This window comes from Rhinolophus hipposideros, assembly GCF_964194185.1.
Source record: "Rhinolophus hipposideros genome assembly, chromosome: 5".
Classification (NCBI taxonomy): Eukaryota; Metazoa; Chordata; class Mammalia; order Chiroptera; family Rhinolophidae; genus Rhinolophus; species Rhinolophus hipposideros.
The window spans coordinates 37186135-37210190 of record NC_138051.1 but is presented as its reverse complement, the minus strand read 5'-3'; the positions used below and the strand labels follow the sequence as shown (position 1 = coordinate 37210190).

Below are 24056 nucleotides of genomic sequence, written 5' to 3'. Positions count from 1 at the left end.
GGCAGAAAATGAGTTTAAAATGCTAGATTTTAAATGAAATTTCTGTAGTAATAATTAATAGATTTCTAATTCAAAATACTTTGGTTTCTTGTTGCTTATGAATATTTTTGTTGAAAGAGTTAATAGTTATAATTCATATAAAAATTCCACAGCTTTCAGGCAGAAAATCTAATAATTAGGGAGGTCTTTATAGGTACTCACTTTTCTTGGGACTAACTTGAAGGTACAGAGTAGGGGACATGGAACAATGAGAAAAGGAGGTGGAATGTGGCTTTGACAAGGAAGAAGAAAGAAAAACGACACACATAGGCCACAGGGTAGAAGAGAAGGAGGGTTTGGAACAGAGAAGCCAGTGGGTGATGGGCTCGGGAAGGTGGATGGGAAACTATGGGTAAAACTGTGAAATGGGCAAAATTTGTCTTTTGTTCTCCAGTTTCGTCTTTTTGCCTCATTACTTCCTGCTCATTTTAAGATTTAAGATCATATGAGATGATAAATGTGAAAGGTCTGTAAGTCCTGGAGTGTGGTATTCAAATATATTGCTTATATATAGTTATCTTTTGTATATTCTATATTTCTCTACATAAAACCCCCCATTCTCAAGGATAGGTCAGCTAAATTCATTTATGCCATGATATAAATGACTGACAGGGCTCACGTGACCTCTCCCGGCAACTCAGCATTTTCACAGAACTATATAGCCTTATGGATTTACTGGATATTACGGAATTTCAGGCATCATCCTGCCTTTTACAGAAGTATGTTTTTGAACAAGGAACCCTCTTTTACACCTCCGAGGTTACATTAAGTAGGCATTGTTTTGTTTGTTTGTAAATTGGTCCTTCACTAATTTCACTCCCTCCTGGATCTGTTTTCTTCTCTGTTGCATGGGGCAAGCAGTACATTTACCATAGAGTCATGGTGTGGAGTAATCAAGGCAGTGTATGTAAAGTGCATAGCACAGACGTGGCGAATACTAATTCCTCAGTAAATGGTGACTCTGATTATTTACTACTGACTCAGCTCAGTGCCGCTGGGGCTTATGTCCTAGTTCAGTGAACAGAGATGCTCCTGTATTCCTGCAGTTTAATTCTTGGCACCACCAACCTTCTGCCTTGGAGAGTCACAAGGGGGCACAGATGACAGCAAGGGAGAGTTGATCATGTGGATGCAGAGAGGACATAAGACCCTCCAAGGACTGAGCCCTAAAGGTCTGGTACAGACAGGTCTTCCATTGGGAGGGGAAAGGCACTCCTCTCCCAAGTGGCTGGTTCTCTCTCCCTGATGTCTTGCCTCTCCCTTCGCCTGAGTTCATTTCCACTCAAGGCCCTAGTATGAGAAACCAAAATGAAATAGAAAAACTGTGAATAGCATACAAATAAATTACTCAGCAAAGCACATGGTTCTGATTTGATGAATTTTATCACAGACACATCTCAGTTCAGGGTATTCACTTTTCATAGCCACATGTGGCTAGTGGCTGTTACGTCATATTGGACAGCAAGGCTATAGACCTTTGACTCCATCTGAGTGTAACCTCAGGGAGCAGGGACCGTCGTGTCTCGTCCCCAGAGCCTGGCAGAGAGCAGTTCTCTTCAGGACTCTTTCCTGACTCTTCTCCATTATTGCTGGAAGTTGCTAGAGAATGGTACATATTTCTTTGGTGCAAATTGTTATTAAATTTAATTGTGTAGTTAAATTGTATTTAATTAAAAAGCTTTATTGTTCTAGAATGCTTTAATGCTAGTATATGTGTGTCTCCACATATACTTCCCTTAGTGTTAAAATAGTCTGGAAATTTAAAGTTAAAAAAATTCATTATTTTTGAAATATGTTTCTTTGGAAATAATTTTTAGGTCGACACTGCAATCAAGTTGAACTTTGTTAAAGAGGGTCGTTCAGACAGCAGTGATACAGAGGGAAGAAGAAACGGTAATGATGAAAAGGGGGAAAACAACTCTGAGAAAATAAAATTAGCTGAAGAGGGGTCAGATGAAGATCCAAACTTGGCGCAACATCAGATAATCTCTAAATGTTCAGGTAGGTGATTGGCTAATAATAATTACAGGTGTTATAGTTAAAATATTAGAATTAGGTATGTTTTTTTATCAACTAAATAGGAATAATAATACTAATAAAATGAGCCATACTTTTTGTGAGCAAGCGATCACCAGTTGTTATTTAGAAGAATATTAGGAGTCCTTAAATACACTTAGAAAAATAATATGTCATTTAGCAAAATTTTTATTGTGGTCATTTTACATTAATCAAGTAGGAAGTATTTCCACATTTTTTGATGACTGAAATTGCACAATAAAATGTTATCCTGTAATTTATAAATGCCTTTTAAGGAATAATCCCAGTTGATCTAATAACTTTTGGATTTTAAGAGACTCCTTTTTTTCATGGTTATTAAATTAATACTGGTCAGAGTGAATTAGAACAGCAATTCTTAAATGTGGTCTGCAGAACCCTGTGGGGGTGGTCTCTGAGACCCTTTCAGGAGCTCTGCAAAGTAAACATTACTTTCATCATAATACTGACATAATATATTAGTAATACAGTCCCGCATAATACTGAAATAATGCTTTTTGCCTTTTTGCCCACTGAATGGACATTTGCACTGGTGCTACAAAAGCAATAGTGGGTAAAATTGCTGGTGCTTTAGCGTGAATCAAGGCAATGGCACTAAATTGTACTATTTGTCATTGTATTCTTCATGAGCAGGCACTGGCAGAAAAAAGAAATAGCCAGTGTCACTCAAGAATATCTTTGATGGAGCAGTAGAAATTATTAATTTTATTAAACCTTGACCTTTGACTACACATCTTTTTAATATTCTCTGTGGTAAAACAATTCTGCTGTATACCAAAATGTGAAGGTTGTGTTGAGGAAAAAAAGTACTTGTGTGATAATTTAGTGGCTACTCTTTAAATGGAACACCATTTTTACTTGAAAGAAGGACTGACAGAAAAATTATTGTCATTCAGACTTGGATATTTGGCAGACTTTTTTTTTTTTTTTTAAATGAAATGAGCCTTTTACCTCAAGGAAGACAACTAACAGTATTTTTTTGTCAATGATAAAATCTGAACTTTCAAGTAAAAGTTAGAATTTTGGAAAACTTAATATATATCGCTGTGAGCTAGACAGCTTCCCAAAACTTAGACTTTTCTGATAAAAATTGGTGGCCATATTAACAAATGTGATTTTTTGATATTGTATACTGAAATGTGGTAGCATTTTGAGGGTCTGCGTAGATCAGTGAACCACTATTTTCCAAATGACAAATGCAGGATAAAATGTTTCTTCACGAAAGATAGATCCGTGGATTTTAGTGGAACAAGTATTAAAAAAAGCTCACTGATATGGTCACAAATTTTTATATTACAACTAACCTTTTAGAGACTATGCCTTGTTGAGTTTTGATGTAGTATCAAAGCAGAATATCCACAATTATCTGAAAAGGCTATCAAATTTCCCATCCCCTTTCCAACTAACTACATGTCTCTATAAATTTTCTTCATATGCTGTAGCTGAAACAACAGATTGCAGTAGATTGACTTTAGAAGCAGAAAGGAGAATCCAGCTGTCTTCTATTAAGCCAGATACTAAAAAATTAAAACAATGCTACTCATCTCAATAATTTTTTTGGGAAAATATAGTTATTTGTCACAAAAATGTTATGTTTATATTCACATATAATTAGTAATAACATGTTTATTATTTTAAAATATTTCAGTTTTTATTTCTAATATTGTAATTATCAATAGATATGACTCACATAAAGAAACACTACTTTTGTTCTGAATAATTTTTAAGGCTGTAAAGTGAAGCTGAGATCATAAACTGTGAAAACTGCTGACTTAGAATGTTTGGGATGAGATCAGCACTCACAGTTAGGCCAGGTGACTCAGGATTACAGTTATCAGAAATCAAGGTGTTACAGTTGAGATTAGCTGTCGGCCTAGTTTACATTGTATTTATTAATAGTGTTTGAAGACTGCATGAGTTACTTCAAAATGCCTGCTGTATAGAACACCTGTGAACATGGAGCCTGAGAATGCTGGGATTGGCAGTTGGGAATTAGAACTACCTAGAGGCTGTTGCATTTGAAGTACTTAGGCAATAAGATTTGTAGGGCCTCCTTGTTAATAAGATCAGTATTCTTTTTGGGTAAGCTTATTCCCTCTAAAAATATCTCCTTTTCCTTAAAGAGGAATAATATACATCATAGGGAAACATCACTGGACTCTGAATTTTTAAAAGTGGCAAAATTTGGACTTTCTTAACATAATATGCCATTTCTAATGATCTAAACTGGGGTAAGTGAGACTTTAATATTTGAGCATTTATGGTCATTGCCAGGATCTCATCTTTCATCAGACTTCACAGAGGAAGTACCGCTTGGTGGTGAAGAGCTTTGGCTCTGGAGTCAGACAGATCTAGGTGGAAATTGACTCTGCCATTTACTAGTTATATTATCTTGGAGATGTATGTAACAAACAGGTACAAATTAGCCTCAGTTTACTAATTTGTAAAAGGTTTCTATAGGTTGAAACCACTTTGTGTCACTCATGACATGCTACATTTTATTGTAGCTATTTGTGTACATGCCTTCTCTTTCAGTTAGTCTGAAGCAGTTTTAGGATAGGGTATTTCTCTTATTCCTTATTTTTTAATTATGAATATAGAAGGTAGAGCAGAATGAAGGAGAAAGAATTTGGGATTTAAAATCATACATGACCCACTTCTGAGTTCAATGCTATAATTTATAAGCTGTTAGAAAGGACACAGTTATGTCAACTGTAAAATAGAGATACATGTCTATTTCACAGGGTTGTTAGATAATTATATAAAAAAATGCACGTGAAAATTCCTTGTAAATGGACATACGCAACACCAATGTTAGTTATTACCATCAGCCATAAACATGTGTTGAATGAAAGAATAGTAAAAACAAAACAAAACAAAGTTTTATGGTTTACTAAACTTTAAGCTCGTTCCTACTTTCAACACAATATAGATGAACCTGAATTAAAAGAATTAGATTCTCAACTTCAAGATGCTATTCAGAAGATGAAGAGGCTTGATAAAATATTATTGAAGAGACAATATAGAGAAAAAGAAATTAAGAAGCAAGGTCTAGAAATGAGAGTAAAGCTGTGGGACGAACTTAAGGTAAGAACTGTATAAAAACATATCTTCCTCTATGATGAGTAAGAAAAGCATGGACTGTGGTATGCAGTTTTTTTTTTTTTTTAAATAATTGTGATAGCAAATCTGTAGGCTTCCTGTCAATAGCATAGGCTTCCTGTCAATAGCTTTTGAGACCTTTAACTTAATTTAATTTTTTATTTATTAAATTTTTTTAATTTAAATTTGGGAATATCAGGGAACAATGTGTTTCTCCAGGGCTCATCAGCTCCAAGTCGTTGTCCTTCAATTTTAGTTGTGGAGGGTGCAGCTCACTGGCCCATGTGGAAATCGAACCGGCAACACTGTTGTTCAGAGCTCCCGCTCTAACTAACTGAGCCATCCGGTGGCCCCTGTGGTAGTGTTAATGTGGTCTGTCTTTACTGACTTATTTTGTGGAGGTAGGTAACTTTGTAGCATTCCAGATTTCAGGCACCTCATTGGCACTGGCACATTCATTCCCCTTGGACAACCCAGTCGGACTTTCCTACTGGCATCAGGCTGGGGTTCTCCATTTCTAGACTCGAAAGGGGGTGCGGTGCCCACTTTCATCAAGTATCTATGTCTGCTTTTTCTTCAGCAAGGTTGAAGTTTGGGGATGAATATATAAATACACAAAAATTTAACCTCCTGGTTCTCATTATAATTTGAGTAAACTTTTGCGAACAGCAACTGTTCTATATGCTGGTCAAGATCTCTTCAGGAAGCTGTAAAGTGCTTGAGGTCTGGGACCATGCTCTATTTGCTTCTTTCTCAATACGTTTCTAGGGCTTGATTAACTTTCCTTGCCCCCCTTGGACATCTTATTCTCTGTAGTACTGAGGGGTGGAGGTTGACCAGATGTTGGCACTGACTTGATGTATAGCCATTGGCTCACATTTGAACTTTGCCCCGCAAAGGAGAGCGAGCACTTTTAAGGTAAGGAACACTGTAGTAACAGATGGATTGTTTTTGATAAATTCCTCCTTGATCAGTTGACTGACTTCGGAGGACATTTCGCAGATAATAATATGAATTAATAATAAAGTAATTAAGAATACATTCTTACAACATTCCCAGGATGACTACTGGGATGGAAAGAAAGCAACATACAACACGCGGTGCTTTAAACTAGAGAAATAATTTGTGTAAATTTTAACAGAAAAAAATTAGCCTATCACTTACACCTGCTGAATCTCAAAGCAGATTTTTACTTGCTTGGAAATGAGAATTATAACTGGAAACATAATAAAATACAGTAGCAATCTTGAAATGTCTGAAATTGTAATTTGATGATGTACCTTTAATTTACTCATTAGTTATAGAAATATTAAACAGAACCTTAAGAAGCTTTAAACAAGGTCGTTATCATATCATGATAGACATATATACATCAACTCTTTCTGGGAATATTTGTTGACAGAATTTTATGGGAACAGAAACCATTAACAGATTTCCTAATTAAAGGAATAGAAATGACCTGAACCTTGTTGTTCGTATGTACACAATTGGAAACCTTATTGGAATTTAACAAAATATTGATGAGTATAATTTGCTTTTTTTCCTCATGTTTAAACTTTCGTTTCTCTTTCATTAGTCTGCAAAAAATAGTGAAGCTTTGCCAAGTAATGAGGAAATGGAAAATACGAAAAAGTTTCTAGCTTTGACTGCTGCATCAGAAGAAGCTGTTGGTGAGTAAAATTGATTTACCTTTATTTTTATCTCATAGTCATAGAATATTGGGATAAAGGTAAAATTCCCAATTCAATTATTTTTTTCTTTTTCACTGTGAGTTTAACTCTTCTTTAGAGGAAACAATCACATTAAGTAGGATTTTATGGAACTACCCTGAGCTTAGGTATGTTTCAGAATCTTCAAGGATTTTTAGCTGCTCTCGTGGGTGGATGGGGGAACAAGGCAGTGAAAAATCAGGAAATAGACAAAGTATGTCTTTGCCTTTACTTCCTGTGTGTCTTAGATGCCTCTAGACACCCAGTTTATGCAGAGAGTACTATCACAGCCTAGGATCCTCCCAGGAGGTGTCCCACTCAGGCTTCTGCAACCCTTTTCATAAAAATCTATTACTGATTTGTCCTATTTCCTGTTCTCTCATAGTCCTGCTTTTTTGAGACCAGCCAGTTTTGCACATATGTTTCTACTTGCACCCCTTGTGTGTATGTATATTTGTGATCCCCTCCTACTCCTCCTATCCCTTTTTCTTCTTACACAGAACTATTATGGAATCTGTAACCTATTTTAACGTACTTATATTATGGTGAAAATTTTAGGCATTGGAATGCAGTTGGAATTTTTGGCAGGACACTTTTTTTTTTTATAGTTTTATTTTATTTTATTTTTACATCCCTCACACCGTGAACCCCCCTCCCCCCAAGCAGGACACTTTTGAAGTCCTTTCACCTACATCACATGAGCTGTCATCTAGTACTGCTTGGGCATTAGACTGGTTCAAGCAGGGGCCACTGATTTCTCTGAGAATCCTGGAATCCATTTGTCTTTTACAAAGTGAATGTCCAACGTTTCAGAATCCCAAGAACCTGATCCAGGCTACTGCAACTCTTTAGCATTAGCTTTGTTCGATGTGGGCGAGATTCCTTCAGGTTTGTGCCTTTCTGGACCCAGCATTGAGAGCTCAGGAGCTGCCTGGGCCTGTCTTCATGCAGAGAGAGAATGATGCTGGCCAGTTCCTACATATAGTGAGTTTGTAGTGTCCCTCCCAAATTCATGTCCACTTGGAACCTCAGAGTCTGACCTTGTTTAGAAATAGGATCTCTGCATATGTAATTAGATAAGATGTGATCATACTGAATTAGCGTGGGCCCTACATCCTAATAACATATCCTTCCAAGGAGAGAAGACTCATAGAGACATGAGGACATAGGGGAAAAGTCCATGTGAAGATAGAGGCAGAGGTTGGAATAGTGTCTCTACAAATCAAGGAACACCAAAGATTGCTGGAAGCCACCAGAAGCTAGGAAGAGGCAAGGAAGTTTCTTTTCCAGAAACTTCAGGGGGAGCATGGCCCTGCCAACACCTTGCTTTCAGATGTCTTGCTTCCAGAACTGTGAGAGAATAAATTTCTGTTGTTTGCTGCCACCAGCCCATAGTAATTTGTTACCATTTGTTACAGCAGCCCTAGGAAACTAATACACTGACTATTCCAGCTACTTAGTGCAGGCACCAGAGATGTGAATGAGAGAGCAACCGTAGACATTTCCTCCCTGGCAAAGACCGTTTAGGGAAGAGCCAAGGTTCGACATATGGCCCCAGTTGGCTGTGCTCTGGACATCTCCAGCCAAATGCAGCCACTCCAGCTGAGGCCTCATTCACGATGGAACAGAGACAAATTGTTCCTGCTCTGTCCCTCACATTACCGACTCATAGAATCATGAGCTTAATGAAATGGTCATTGTTTCATCCAACAAGTGTTTTTGTTTGTTTGTTTGTGTTTTAAAGATTTTGTTGGGGAAGGGGAACAGGTCTTTATTGGGGAACAGTGTGTACTTCCAGGACTTTTTTCCAAGTCAAGTTGTTGTCCTTTTAGTCTTAGTTGTGGAGGGCGCAACTCAGCTCCAGGTCCAGTTGCCAATGCTAGTTGCAGGGGGCACAGCCTACCATCCCTTGTGGGAGTGGAAACGGGCAACCTTGTGGTTGAGAGGATATGCTCCAACCAACAGAGCCATCAGGGAGCTCAGTGGCAGCTCAGCTCAAGGTGCCGTGTTCAATCTTAGTTGCAGGGGCGTGGAGCCCACCATCCCTTGTGGGACTTGAGGAGTTGAATCTGCAACCTTGTGGTTGAGAGCCCACTGGCCCAGGTGGGAATTGAACCGGCAGCCTTCGGAGTTAGGAGCATGGAGCTCCAACCTGAATCACCAGGTCGGCCCACCAAGTTTTGTTTTTTAAAAGCTTTTCATTTTGAAATAATTTTACACTTACAGAAAAGTTACAAAATAATACATAGAGTTCCAGTATACTCCTCACCCAGCTTTCTCTAATGTTAGCATCTTGTACAGCACAGTACAGTGATCAAAGCTTAAGAGATGAACATTGGTACACTACTGTTAATGAAACACAGATCTTCTTAAAATGTCATCAGCTTTTCTACTAGTGTCGTTTTCGTTTCCTACCATGTTTGCCCCAATATAAGAACCTAGTCGGACTGTCAGCTCTAACGTGTCTTTTGGAGCGAAAATTAGTATAAGACCCAGTCTTATTTTGCTATAATATCAGACTGGGTCTCATATAATATAAGACTGAGTCTTACACAATATAAAATATGATCCGGTCTTATTTTAATATAAAACTGGGTCTTATATAATATAATATAAAATAAGACCGGGTCTTATATTAATTTTTGCTCCATAAGACACATTAGAACTGATGGTCCAGCCAGGTCTTATTTTCAGGGAAACACGGTCGTATCTAATATAGTTTCCCATATCGCATTTAGTTGTCCTGTCTCTTTGGACTACTTGAGTCTGTGATAGTTTCTCAGTCTTTCCTTGTTTTTCATGATCTTGACATGTTTGGAGAGTACTCGTCTGTTATTTTATAAACTATCCTTCAATTTCAGTTTGTCTGATGTTCCCTCTTGATTAAATGGAGGTTATGTGTTTTTGGCAAGAACACCCTAGAAGTGATGTGTTCTTCTCAGTCAGTTATACTCGGGGTACCTGATGTTGATATATCTTATTACCATTGATGTTAACCTTGAAAACTTGGTCAAGGTAGTGCCTGCCAGCTTTCTCTACTGTAAAGTTACTATTTTTCCTTTGGAAATAATAAATATCTTGTGGGAGATACTCTAAGACTATGTAAATATCCTGTTTCTCCTTAAATTTTTATCCACTTATTTTAGCATCCATCAGTAGTTCTTTACCTTCAATATTTATTAATGTATGCTGCTAAATTTTGGGTGACTATTTTTTAATGCATCAATAGATAACGAGTGGTTTGCATTGACATTTTTTTCTTTTTTTTAAATTAAATTTATTGGGGTAATAATTGTTAGGAAAGTTACATAGATTTCAGGTGTACAATTCTGTAATACATTATCTATATCTCACATTGTGTGTTCACTACCCAGTCAGTTCCTTTTCCATCACCAAATATTAGACCCCGTTTACCCTCTTCTAGAGCCCCCCTTCTCCCTTGCTCTCTAGTAGCCCCTAAACTATTGTCTACGTCTATAAGTTTTTGTTCCTTTATTTGTTTTTCTTGTTCTTTTGTTGTTTTCAGTTTTATATACTACATATCAGTGAAATCATATGGTTTTCAACTTTTTCTGTCTGACTTATTTCACTTAGCATTATACTGTCAAGATCCATCCATGTTGTCACAAATGGTCCTATTTCATCTTTTTTTACCGACGAATAGTATTCCATTGTGTATATATACCACAACTTCTTTATCCATTGATCTAGCCAAGGACATTTTGGTTGTTTCCATGTCTTGGCCACCATAAATAAAGCTGAAGTGAACATTGGAGCACACATGTCTTTATGTATAAATGTTTTCAGATTTTTTGGGTAGATACCCAGGAGAGGGAGTACTGGGTTATACGGTAATTCTATTCTTAATTATTTGAAGAACCTCCACCCTACCTTCCATAGCGGCTGCACCAGTCTGCATTCCCACCAACAGTGTATGAGGGTTCCTTTTTCTCCACAGCCTCTCCAACACTTGTGACTATTTGTCTTGTTGATGATAGCCATTCTGACGGGTGAGGCGGTATCTCATTGTGGTTTTTATTTGCATTTCTCTGATGATTAGTGATGTTGAGCATTTTTTCATATGTCTATTTGCCATTTGTATGTCCTCTTTGGAGAAATGTCTCTTCAGGTCCTCTGCCTGTTTTTCAATTGGGTTGTTTTTTTTTTGTTGTTGTTGAGTTGTATGAGTTCCTTATATATTTTGGATACTAGCCCCTTATCAGAGGCACTGTTTGTAAAAATCTTCTCCCATTCATTTGGTTGCCTCTTTATTTTGTTGATGGTTTCTTTTGCTGTGCAGAAGCATTTAAGTTTGATATAGTCCCATTCACTTATTTCAGTTTTTACTTCCCTTGCCTTTGGAGTCAAATTCATAAAATGCTCTTTGAACCCAAGGTCCATAAGTTTAGTACCTATGTTTTCTTCTATGCAGTTTATTGTTTCAGGTCTTATGCTTAGGTCTTTGATCCATTTTGAATTAATTTTGGTACATGGTGACAGATAGCAGTCAAGTTTCATTCTTTTGCATGTGGCTTTCAGTTCCGCTAGCACCATTTATTGAAGAGGCTGTCTTTTCTCCATTGTATGTTTTTTGCTTCTTTATAAAAAATTACCTGTCCATAATTTTGTGGGTTTATTTCTGGGTTCTCAATTCTATTCCATTGGTCTGTGTGTCTGTTTTTCTGCCAATACCATGCTGTTTTGATTATTGTAGCCCTGTAGTACAAGCTAGAGTCAGGAAATGTGGTACCTCTAGCATTGTTCTTTTTTCATAGGATTACTTTGGCTATTCAGGGTCTTTTGTGGTTCCATACAAATCTGATGATTTTTTTGTTCTATTTCTTTAAAAAATGCCATTGAGATTTTGATGGGGATTGCATTAAATCTGTATATTGCTGTGGGTAATACGGCCATTTTAACTATGTTGGTTCTTCCAATCCATGAGCACGGAATGTCTTTCCATTTCTTTGTGTCTTCTTCAATTTCTTTTAAAAATATTTTATAGTTTTCAGCATATAGGTCTTTCACATCCTTGGTTAAGTTTATTTCTAGGTATTTTATTCTTTTTGTTGCAACTGCAAAATGAATTCTTTTTTATTATTTATTTTTCTGAGATTTCATTGTTAGTATATAGGAATGCAATGGACTTTTGTATATTGGTTTTGTAGCCGGCAACTTTACTGTATTTGCTGATTGTTTCTAATAGCTTTTTGTTGGATTCTTTAGGGTTTTCTAAATATAGCATCATGTCATCTACAAAGAGTGATAATTTAACTTCTTCATTCCCAATTTGGATGCCTTTTATTTTTTTGTCTTGCATGATGGCTCTGGTGAGGACTTCCAACACTATGTTGAAAAGCAGAGGTGATAAGGGACAGCCCTGTCGTGTTCCTGAACGTAGAGCAAAGGGCTTCAGTTTTTCACCATTAATTATGATATTAGTTGAGGGTTGTCATATATGACCTTTATTATGTTAAGGTATTTTCTGTCTATACTGATTTTATTAAGTGTTTTAGTCATAAATAGATATAGTATCTTGTCAAATGCTTTTTCTGCATCAATTGATATAATCATATGATTTTTGTCCTTTATTTTGTTTATGTGATGTATCATGTTGATGGATTTGCGTATGTTGACCCATCCTTGTGCCCCTGGGGTGAACCCCATTTGGTCGTGATGAATAATCTTTTTCATGCATTGTTGCATTTGATTTGCTAGAATTTTGGTTAGAATTTTTGCATCTGTATTCATCAGAAATATTGGTCTGTAGTTTTCTTTTTTTGTGTTATCTTTACCAGGTTTTGGTATCAGGGTAATGTTGGCCTCATAAAATGAGTTAGAGAGTATTGTCTCTTCTTCAATTTTTTGGAAGAGTTTGAGTACGACAGGTATTAGATCTATGAAAGTTTGGTAGAATTCACTAGTGAAGCCATCTGGTCCTGGACTTTTGCTTTTGGGAAGGTTTCAGGTGGCTGATTCAATATCCTTACTGGTGATTGGTCTATTTAGATTTTCCGATTCTTCGTGATTCAGCCTAGGATGGCTGTATGCTTCTAAGAACTTGTCCGTTTCTTCTAGGTTATTCAATTTGGGGGCATATAGTCCTTCATAGTATTCTTGGATGATCCTTTGTATTTCTGTGGCATCCTTGGTAACTTCCCCTCTTTTATTTCTGATTCTGTTTATTAGTGTCTTTTTCTCTTTTTATTTTAGTGAGTCTAGCCAAGGATTTGTCAGTTTTATTAATCTTTTCAAAGAACCAGCTCTTTGTCATGTTAATGTTTTCTGTTGTCTTTTTGTTCTCCATTTCATTTAGTTCTGCTCTGATTTTCATTATTTCCTTTTTTCTGCTGACCTTGGGTTTCTTTTGTTCTTCTTTTTCTAGTTCTTTTAGGTGTAATGTGAGGTTATTGACCTGGGATTTTTCTTGTTTCTTGAGCTAGGCCTGTAATAATATAAATTTCCCTCTTAAAACTGCTTTCGCTGCATCCCCAAAATTTTGGTAGGATGTATTTTCCTTCTCATTTGTTTCTATGTATCTTTTGATCTCTCCTCTTATTTCTTCTTTGACCCAGTCATTCTTTAAAAGTATGTTGTTTAATCTCCACGTATTTGTGGTTTTTCCTGCTTTGTTTTTGCAGTTGATATCCAATTTCAAAGCCTTGTGATAAGAGAATATGCTTGGTATCATTTCAATCTTCTTAAATTTGCTGAGGCTAGTTTTATGCCCCAATATGTGGTCTGTCTTTGAGAATGTTCCAGGTACACTAGAAAAAAACGTATAGTCTGATGTTCTAGGATGAAGTGCTCTATAAATGTCAATTATGTCCATTTTATCTAATGTGCCATTTAGGGCTTCTATTTCTTTATTTTCTGTTTGGATGATCTATCCATAGCTGTCAATGATGTATTTAGGTCCTGTACTATAATTGTGTTTTGGTCAATTTCTCCCTTTAGTTCTGTTAGTAGTTGCTTGGTATATTTCGGTGTTCCCAGATTGGGGGCATAAATACTGATGACTGTTATGTCTTCTTGTTGTATAGTCCCCTTTACCATTATGAAATGTCCATCTTTGTCTCTTCTTACCTTTTTCACCCTGAAGTGTGTTTCACCTGATATCAGTATGGTTACACCTGTTTTTCTCTGGATACCATTTGCTTGGAGTGTCAATTTCCACCCTTTCACTTTGAGTCTATATTTATCCTTGTAGTTTAGATGTGTCTCTTGAAGGCAGCATATGGTTGGGTTTAGTTTTTTGATCCAATATGCTACTCTGTGCCTTTTTATTGGTGAGTTTAGTCCATTTCCATTTAGGTTGATTATTGCTATGTGAGGATCTCCTGTCATTCTATCTTTGGTTTTCTGGTAAGACTGTGTCTCCATTGTGTCTTTGCCTTTTTGTTGTTGTCTGTTATTTTTGTGTGGTGGTATTCTATGATTTTTCCCTCTGTTTCTTCTTTTATTATGTTATATATTTCAGTTCTGGATTTTTTTTGAGTGGTTACCATTAAGTTTATGTAAAAGAAAGTTTGATGTTTAGAATATTCCGTTTTCTTCAGCACGCTTACTTTCCCATATTCCGATTCACATCTTTTCTCTCCCCCCTTTTATGTTTTGGTTGTCACAAATTATCCCTATTTATGCTGGTCGAATAGCCTCCTTCAGTATTTCTTGTAGTGCAGGTCGTGTGTTAGAAAATTCCCTCAGCTTCTTTTATGTCTGGAAAGGTCTTTATTCCTCCTTCAGATCTAAAGGATATCTTTGCCGGATATATTATTCTTGGCTCATAATTTCTCTCTTTTGATAGTTTGAATATTTGACTCAGCTCCCTCCTGGTTTGTAGAGTTTCTCCTGAAAAATATGATGATAATCTAGTGGGCTTTTCTTTGTAAGTTACTGTCTTCTTTTCCCTGGCTGCCTTGAGGATTCTTTCTTTGTCATTAATTTTTGACAACTTCAGTACAATGTGCCTTGGAGAAGGCCTGTTGGGGTTGAGGTAATTAGGTGTTCTATTTGCTTCTTGGATTCGAGGATCCAGTTTTTTCCATAGTTTGGGAAGTTCTCGTTGACTATTTATTTGAATATACTCTCTGTTGTCTTCTCTCTTCCTTCTCCTTTTGGTATGCCCATTATTCTTATATTGCTCTTTCTGATGGAGTCAGAAAGTTATTGTATAGTTTTCATTTCTTTTAAGTCTCAAGTCTCTTTCTTCTTCCATCCATATCATTTCCAGATTTCTATGTTCGATGTCACTGATTCCTTCCTCCAACTTGTCATCTCTACTACCTAAGCTGGCTATTTCATTTGTCATTTCTTTTATTGAGTTCTTAATCTCCAGAAATTGTATTTGGTTCCTTTTTAAAATTTCAATCTCTTTGGTAAAATATTTATTTTGTACTTTGATTGTGTTTCTGAGTTCATTAAATTACCTGTCTGTGTATTCTTGCATCTTGTTGAGTTTTTCAAGAACTGCAATCTTGAATTCTCTGTCATTTAAGTCACATATTTCCATGTCTTTAAGTTTATTTTCTGGAAACTTTTCATTTTCTTTCTGAGCTGTCTTGTTACCTTGGTTATTCATGGCAACAAATGATTTATTATTTGTCTTCCTAGACATCTACAGGAGTGGGTTCTGCAACAGGTTGATAGAAAGAGGTCTTTCTTTTGTTTTCCAGTAGGTGTTGGTAGAATGTTTTATTTTCTCTCCAACTGCAGCCTTTTATTCTGTCTCACATTGTAGTGTTATATTTTCTCTGCATTATTCTGGCTTCTCACACAATGGAGGGATTCCCTGGGAGGTGGGCTTCTCCTCTATGAACAGTTCACCTGGGTCATAGAGTGCCTCCTCTGTGGGAGGACATGGAGAGATTCTGAAGTTCCAAAGCTCTTCCTGCATCAGATTCAGAGTGCGTGTGTTTCAGCAGCTCTGTTTTCTGCAGGGATCCTCCCAGATATGTGGTGACAGGGGCAGGGTGGGTTGTGAGAGGTGGCCCAGAACAATGGCAATGACCACCACCACAGCCAGTCCTGCTTCCATGGCTCCCTCCCCTTTGCCGGAACTAGTTGGGCTGTGAGTCTGTGTCTGTGGACCACAGTTCTCAGTGCAAATATTCTGTTCTTTTGATCTGACACTGCTACTGTTCCACTTCTAGCACTGGGCAGGTGGGGGTGGGGGCAAACTCTGGGAGGGTAAGGAGGAGGCGGCTAGTCTCAGTGCCTACGACTTCCGTTCTTTGTGGCAGTGAGGGCTTAAACCATCGTTTTCAGCCTTCTTCCCTCGGTCTTTGCTCCGAGGTATCTGCCGTGAGTGTTGGGTTCAGCCGTGTTATATGCTGTCCCCTCAGCCCTGTGGGTCATAAGCGGAGCCCTAGCAGTCCGAGTATTTCCCTCTCCCACAACTGCAGTAGTTCTGGAATGCAACGAGCTTGGAACACCGAGCTAGGTCTGCATCCTGCGCCTGCACAACTCTGTCTCTGCACTTCTATCTTCCCTCTTCCCCCACTCTCACAATTTGCCCACCATTAGATGATTTCAGTAGTGTGCCTCTTTTTCTTGCCTGTCTGCTGCACAGGGAGTCCTTTGCGGAGTTACAATTGTTCAATTTGTTGTAAATTCCAGGGGAGATTTCAAGAGGCTCACTTCATGGCACCATTTTTATGACGTCATCGCATTGGCATTATTTTTAGTGACTGTATATTAACTTCCTATATGGATGTACCATGATTTATTCAACTAATATCTTCCTGTTAAACATTTAGATTATTTCTTTTGTTTTTCGTTTTTTTTCAATTATATGTAATACTGCAATAACATCCTCAGGCAACTATTTTGTTATTACCTTCTGCAGTAGGCCCCCCAAAATGCCTCCTCCTACTGTCCCCAAGAAATATTCATGTCAAATCCCTAGACGTTGTGAATTTTATCTTATTTGGAAAAAGGGTCTTTGCAGATAAGATTAAGTTAAGGATCTTAGTATAAGAAGATAATCCTGGAATATGGAGGTGGGCCCTAAATGCCATCATAAGTGTCCTTATGAGAGAGGCAGAGGGAAGACAGTCTCACAGAAGAGGAGAAGGTGAGGTAAAGATGAAGGCAGAGATCTGAGTGATGTGACCTCAAGACAAGGAATGCTGGCAGTCATCAGAGACTGGAAGAGGTCAGGAATGGACTCCCAGTGAGGGCCCCTGCAGGGTACAGCCCTACCGACACCTTGATTTGGACTTCTGGCCTCCAGAACTGTGAGAAAATACATTACTGTGGCTTTAAGTGACCAAGTTTGTGCTAATTTGTGACAGCAGCTATAGGAAACTAATACACCTTTGAATAAGGTGTATTAAGACAATCTACTTAGTTAAAGGAGTTGGAATTTTTAAAGATTTTTATCCATATTGACTTGCTGAAAGGTTATATCAATTTAGACTTCCATCAACATTGTATCTGTGTATTGTTTTCCTATACCCACAACAACAATGAATTTTATAATTGTTTTAAAACTTTCTTTGTTTAAAACTAGAATCACAATAATGTGTATCTCTCAGGGTGATTGAGTACTTATTCTTTTGTTTAGCCATTTTGTGAATTACTTGTTCTTTTATAAAGTGAGGTATTCCTTTTTATTGATTTGAAGGACTCCTTTACATATTAAGACTGCTAAGTCTTTGCCATAAATATGAAATACATTCTTCTAACTTATTTTTCTTTAGTTTTGTGGTATTTCTTGCTCTACTGACATTAACTTTTTTTATTTAGTTAAATCAGTCATTTCTTTTATGTTATTGTTAATTGTTGCTCTGCTTAAAAACTCCTTGTGCAATTTAAGATTATATAAAAATGTACCATGTTTTCCTTTCATAAGTTATTATTTTATGAAATGATTATAAATATTAATCTATTTGGAATTTGTTTTGGTGTCACATGAGATCATTGGTTTAGTTTTTTCTGTCCAATTTGTTAGATAATTGTTTCAAGACCTTTTATTGGAGAATCCATAATTTCCCTACTTATTTGAAATGCTAACTTTATCATGCACTAATTGAGTCTATTTACAAAATTTCTATTACTTTAATATTTCTGTGTGTGCTGATGTTAGTATTGCACTGTTTTGATTATTGTATTAATAGCTTGTAATGCATTTTGTTAGGGCAGGTATATTGTTGTCTTTTTCAAAAAGTTTTTTTGAAATAACATATTTTCCACAAGCCTATTTTTCTTTCAGAACTGTTTAGCAATGACTACATTATTTAAGAAAAAAGACTGCAGGGCACTTCTAAACCAATAGCTTATGCAATGCTTTTCTACTAACTTAAATGTTTAGGCTGTTGTATGAAGATAGCCTATCTCAAAAAGTTTAACTTCTTATATTTTTCTTTCATGTCTATCAGTAATTCTACACCTTCATAGAATTGAGACTCCACCCTTTATTCCCAAATAGAACACCCGGACAGTGTCAGGAATGTGATTCTGGATGCTATAGCATCTCAGCCTCTGCATTTTTGGAAACAGAAGCTAAATGAAGGTTTCTACAATGGATGAGGGGATTGATGGCAGCCTTTAGACATTAATCTTTTCAGTCACAGAATTCGCTACCAAGTGAACTTTTGGCCCCGGAGGGCAAGACTTTTGTTTTCAGTGGCCTTTTCTTCAAAATTAAGTCAGAACTATCAAATACATTAATTTTTAAAGCTCATGACGTGTATATTTGGCTTAAACCTCTAGAGCTCACAGTTGTAGCCTTGGAGTCACACGACTACCGTAGGCCCTACAGATAGTTACAGTCAGGTTAGATTAGTGCTAATGCGCTAGCATGGAAAGTAGTTAGACTTACTGGACTGAAAGCTAGAGTTACCAGGGGCTTGAAAGTTGTGTTCAGAGAGAATCGTTGCTTTAAAAAACATTATCATGTTAGAGTTTCAATTGTTAGAGTTTGAATCCTTAGTCAATTATTACATATTGGCAGAGCAGATAAGATTTGTTTATTTATATTTATCTTTATTTCATTTAAATTTTATTTATGTATTTATTTATGTATCATTCATTTATATTTATAAGATTTATCAGATTGATTTATTATGTACTGGTGGAGCGGATAAGACACGGAAGTAGGGTTGATATAAAATGAAATGTGAGGAAAAGACAGGTAGGCGAACCAAATGTCTGTTGTCGGTCCCTGTTGTCACTATCTGTCTTCATTAGCTCACACTTGACCAGTTCACCAAAATGAAGAGACTGCGTTGTTGTTGTCTCTTCAGATTTTATTGTCTCTTCAGATTTTGTTTCTTCAGATTTAATTAGAACACGTTTTTTTCATGACTGGTCTTTTATAGAAGGCAAATTACTTAATGAAATTTCCTGCTGGCTCTTTGTATCCTAGATATGTATTTAGCAGTCACTTACCTGATTTTTAAAAATCTTAAAAACCAAAAGAGATAGGATTTACTTTAGAATACATCAGTAGCCTAATTACTCATTTAAAAAATATTTTATGTAACATAATTATTACTTTATTCCAAATGAAGAAACTTTTGGAATCTTCTGTTTAAGAAAGGTATTATTAGGGTATTTTCACTGCATGTATCAAAGAATAGAAATGAAAGAGTCCAATTTGACCACATAGCACTGATTTTTGGAAGTTTCATATTCCTACTATTATGACATAGCAGCAGATTATAAAGTGGTGTGAAACTGCTTATATCTGTTCCATTCTGAGAACAGTTTCTTTCCCATGTTTTTCACTGAACTTCAGCTACCTCTCTTAATTAAAAATTTAAAACATTAAATGATTAACAATTATTTTGGTCAAGCCAACATATACAGAGGGTGTAAATAAAATGTATATACATTTTAAGAAAGGAAGAAACTGTATTAAAATTGTAATACTCAATATATGCCATTAACAAAAGATGGGGACAAGTCATGTGTATACATTTTTTGGCACCCACAGTATATAGACATAAGTTTTAAAGTAAAATGTTTTTATAAGGCTTATTATGAAAACAAATCTTACCTTTTCCCTCCATGATCATTTTTTTGCTACCAGGAAAGCGCAAAGTCCTTGTAAATTGCCCAGTAGATGGCAGCATGTAGTTAAAATGCGTACTTAAAAAAAAAAGTATTGAAGAATTTACAGCCAGCTGTTATTTGGACTTGAACTTTAAACACACACGTACAAACATACCCAAACCTACTTTCTACTTTTCTTCTTAATTTTTTCCCTTTTTAAAAAAGGGAGAAATTCTTAAGATGAGCGTTCTTCTTTGTCTCTCTCAGTCATTTCCTTAACTTTTTATTTAAGAGTAATTTGACAGACTTTAGACTGGTGTCAGAATGGCAATTTCCAACCTGTTTTCTAGCCCCCCAAACACAAAATACATCCTAGTCCCCTTCTCACATCACAATAACCCACAATAACATCACAAATAACCCACAGCAAAAAAAGAAAAACGAAAAGATACTTGTTGAGTTGTTATTCAGTTTTATTTATAAGTACTGAACATAAATGAAACCTTGACTCCAAGAGAAAGATAAAAAACACATTAAAGTGATTTTTACCACATTTTGGTTTTATAACCCAGAGTTAATAACTTCAAGTTTAACTACTGAGATTCTGCAGTAGACGCTATTGCACTTGGCTAGAGATCTCAAAAATATTTTAAAAGTCTATCCCACTCCCTACTTGAGGATTCACTTCTATGTTTTTCTAGAGAAATGTCTTGAAAATCAAACTCTTTACCATAACAGGAGTTTTCCCTTGTTTTTTAGCATTGATCTGATTGATAGAGATAGAATTCAATACTCTCTGAAACAGATACATCACATCCAGTGATATGGTTGTTTGTTATTGGTGTTTTTGACAGAGGTTATTCTTTTTTGCCTTTGTCACATTTGCCTCTTGTGTTTCCAGCTCCAAATTTGTAAGTATGTGAAAGCACACAACAGTGACATATTAATCAAATCATGCCTCTCAAAATCTGAATACCTCTTTCGAAGTGCTTTTCTGTGAAATTCAGCTATGTGATACTTCTGCTTTTGGATGTTAAGATGAAATATTCCAAGGAAGTCTGGTAGGCTCTTCCTGCTCTGATTTGCAGAGGCCTGAGGGAGAAAATCATATAATAGTGTTAACTGGTACAGTTAAGAAATTTTTTTTTTTTTTTGCCTTTTTTTTGTTGTTGAGAGCCCTCTGGTCCATGTGGGAATCGAACCGGCAGCCTTCGGAGTTAGGAGCATGGAGCTCTAACCGCCTGAGCCACCGTGCCGGCCAGAAATTTTGGTTTTTAACCTCTGTTGGATTCTCAGTATTACCTGGCAATTTCTTTGGCAGTCTCCAAAGTGGCTATTCCAAATTGTTATTATGTGTTTAACTTCCTATCCTCTTCTGCAAGTTCTTCACTCTGGCCGTCTTATTGTCCAGAGAAAGTGGATCAACTGGTGGGAATCCCTTCTCCATTCTTTCTTTCTGTCTCTAAACTGCTTTCTGATTGTGCTCCTGCATTCCCCTTCACCCTCACCTTAGATTGAGGGAAGGTGCTCTTCTCCAAGGCCAAAGTCAATAACATCCCATTTCTTTCACCCTGCCTGCCCCTGGTTCCTGATCCATCAATCATCCTGTCTGTCACCTAGAGCTTCACTTTCTCTCTTCTCTGGCTCCTTCCCTTTAGTTTACCATGTTTAAATCTTCTGGTCCTAAAACAGAATCAAAGAGCCATCAAATCAACCAAACATACAAATGAAACCTCATCCCTCAGTTCTTCACCCTACTCTCAAACAGATACCACTCAATTCTCCTCTTCTCCTTAAAAGGTTAGGCTTCTTGAAAAAATAGTCCACACCTACTGGTGCTACCTGGTCAACTGCCATTTATTTCTTAGCTCTTCATTGGTATGTATTTCCTCCTATCATACTAAAGAAACTGCTTCCTCAGTGGTCCTCCCAAATTCTTAATCTAGTGACATATTTCCAATTTTTATCTTACTTGATATTTCTGTAGCATCTGACACAATTGACCACTCATAGAATAGTAGCATTTTTACTGGATTCATTGTTTGCTGCCGGTTCTCCTCTCCACTCTACCCCCTTTACTTTCCATCGTAGAAACCTAATCCTCCTTTGGTATGTTTTCTCTATCTTGATGTATAGTTTCATCATCTATCCAGTCTTTGTAATGGTTAATTTTACGTGACAACTTGAGTGAATCACGGGATGCCCAGATGTCTGGTTAAACATTATTTCTGGTAAAACCATGAGGGAGTTCCAGGAAGAGACTGGCATTTGAATTTGTGGAAGGAGTGGAGTGCCTTACCCTCCCCAATGTGGGTGGGCATCATGCAGTCTGTTGAGGGCCTGACTAGATCTAAAAGGTGGAAGAAGGAAGGACCTGCCCTCTCCCTGTCTGACTGCTTGAGTTGGGACATTGATCTCTTCCAGCCCTCAGTGACAATGAAATTATCTTATTAATTCTAACTATATTTAGTTGTTTGCGTTGAATCTTGTTAGTTTATGACCACCTGGTAATAATGGTAATTTTTGTGTCCCTTTCAATAATTATTCATACGTATTCTGAGAACTTTAGAAGGACTTAGTTTTCAAAATTATTTAATGCGTTTCCATATCTATTTAAATTGTCATAAAATTTTTCTTACTTGACGAACTTATTTAATGTTTTAAAGTAAAAACTAAATGAGTCTTTTATTCCTGCGTCAATACTTCTTGGCTCTCGAGGATTATTCTTTTAATTCAGTTCCAGATTTGAATGGCTAAATTTATTCATAATTTTTGCATCTACCTTTAAAAGTGAGATTGTGTGTGTGTGTGTGTGTGTGTATGTGTATCCCCCATGTGCACGTATGTTGGGCGTACAGGTGGGATTGGGGGTATATGTATGTGTGTGTATGCTTTGTCAGGCTATGTTACTTCATAAAATGAATAGGTCTGGCTGTTCATTTATTTCTCTGCTTTGAAATAGTTTATATAACATGGGGATTATCTGTTCTCTAAAAATTTGAAAGATTTCCCTAGGAAAGCCATCTGGTTCAAATAATTTCTTGGAGGCAATTTTCTGACTCTCTTCTGCTTCTTTCATATTTACTATTGTATTTAGGTTGACTAGTCTTCTGGAGTCAATTTTGGTAATATATCCATGTCACTGAGATTTTAAAGTATCCATTTCACTGAGATTTAAAATTTTACTAACATAAAATGTCATATGCAGTAATATTTTAAAATAGTAATTCTCCTTATTGATTATATGTCCCATTTCTTATACCTAATTTTGTTCATGTTTTCCTTCTCTTTTTAATCGAAGTTTAACTTTTTGTTTTAGTATAGTTTTAGATTTACAGAAAAATTATGAAGATAGTATGAAGATTTCTCATATATTTGCAACCGGCTTCCCCTATTATTAACATTAGTATGGTACATTTGTTACAATTAATGAACCAATATTGATACATTATTATTATTATTTTAATTTTATTTATTTTTTATTAGTTTCAGGTGCACAAAACAAAGTAGTACTTAGATGTTTATCATTTATATCCCTCACACTGTGACAACCCTCTTCCCCCCATCCACTATCTTAATACATTATTATTAACGAAAGTGTTGCCTTTAGTCTTTCTCCACTCATTCCGGAGTTACTTAAGGTGAGCATCTTTTTTCTCCACCCCTTTCAGTGAATTTGTTTCATACATTTGTAATGCAGTTAGATTGTCTTGTCACATTCTGCATTCCATCTGGGATTCTACGACATCTTAAATAATTTTTTGAAAATTTGCATATGAGGTGTGATCGAAAAACATGGTGAATGTTTAAATAAAAATAATTATTACAGTAGAAGACACATGCCATTAATCCCCCTCAGAATACTCCCCTTCACATTGAATACTCTTATCCCATTGTTCTTGCCACTCTCTGAAGCAGTTCTGGAAGTCCTCTTTCGTGAGTGTTTTTACTTCATCCTCCATCATGACAGCATTCCATGTCATACATCACTTCTGGTATATGGCAATTTCTGTCCAATAAAAACATTATGGTGTGTCCTCATCCACCTTATTCACCGGGGCTGGCACCATGTGACCTCTGGCTCTTCCCCAAAGCCAAAGTGATTCAGGACATTGAGGCAGCCATGATAGCACAACTAAAGACACTCATGAA

At 36.5% G+C, this 24056-nt stretch overlaps 1 protein-coding gene across 1 annotated transcript in view; it reads left to right on the top strand.

The window, feature by feature from the left end:
* FSIP1 (fibrous sheath interacting protein 1) overlaps nt 1–24056 on the top strand; it is a 172823-nt gene that overhangs the window by 10646 nt on the left and 138121 nt on the right. Inside the window, exons 3-5 of the mRNA XM_081049822.1 lie at nt 1857–2040; nt 5027–5181; nt 6773–6866. Coding sequence (XP_080905948.1) covers nt 1857–2040; nt 5027–5181; nt 6773–6866 — 433 coding nt within the window. The remainder of the gene's footprint in view (nt 1–1856; nt 2041–5026; nt 5182–6772; nt 6867–24056) is intronic.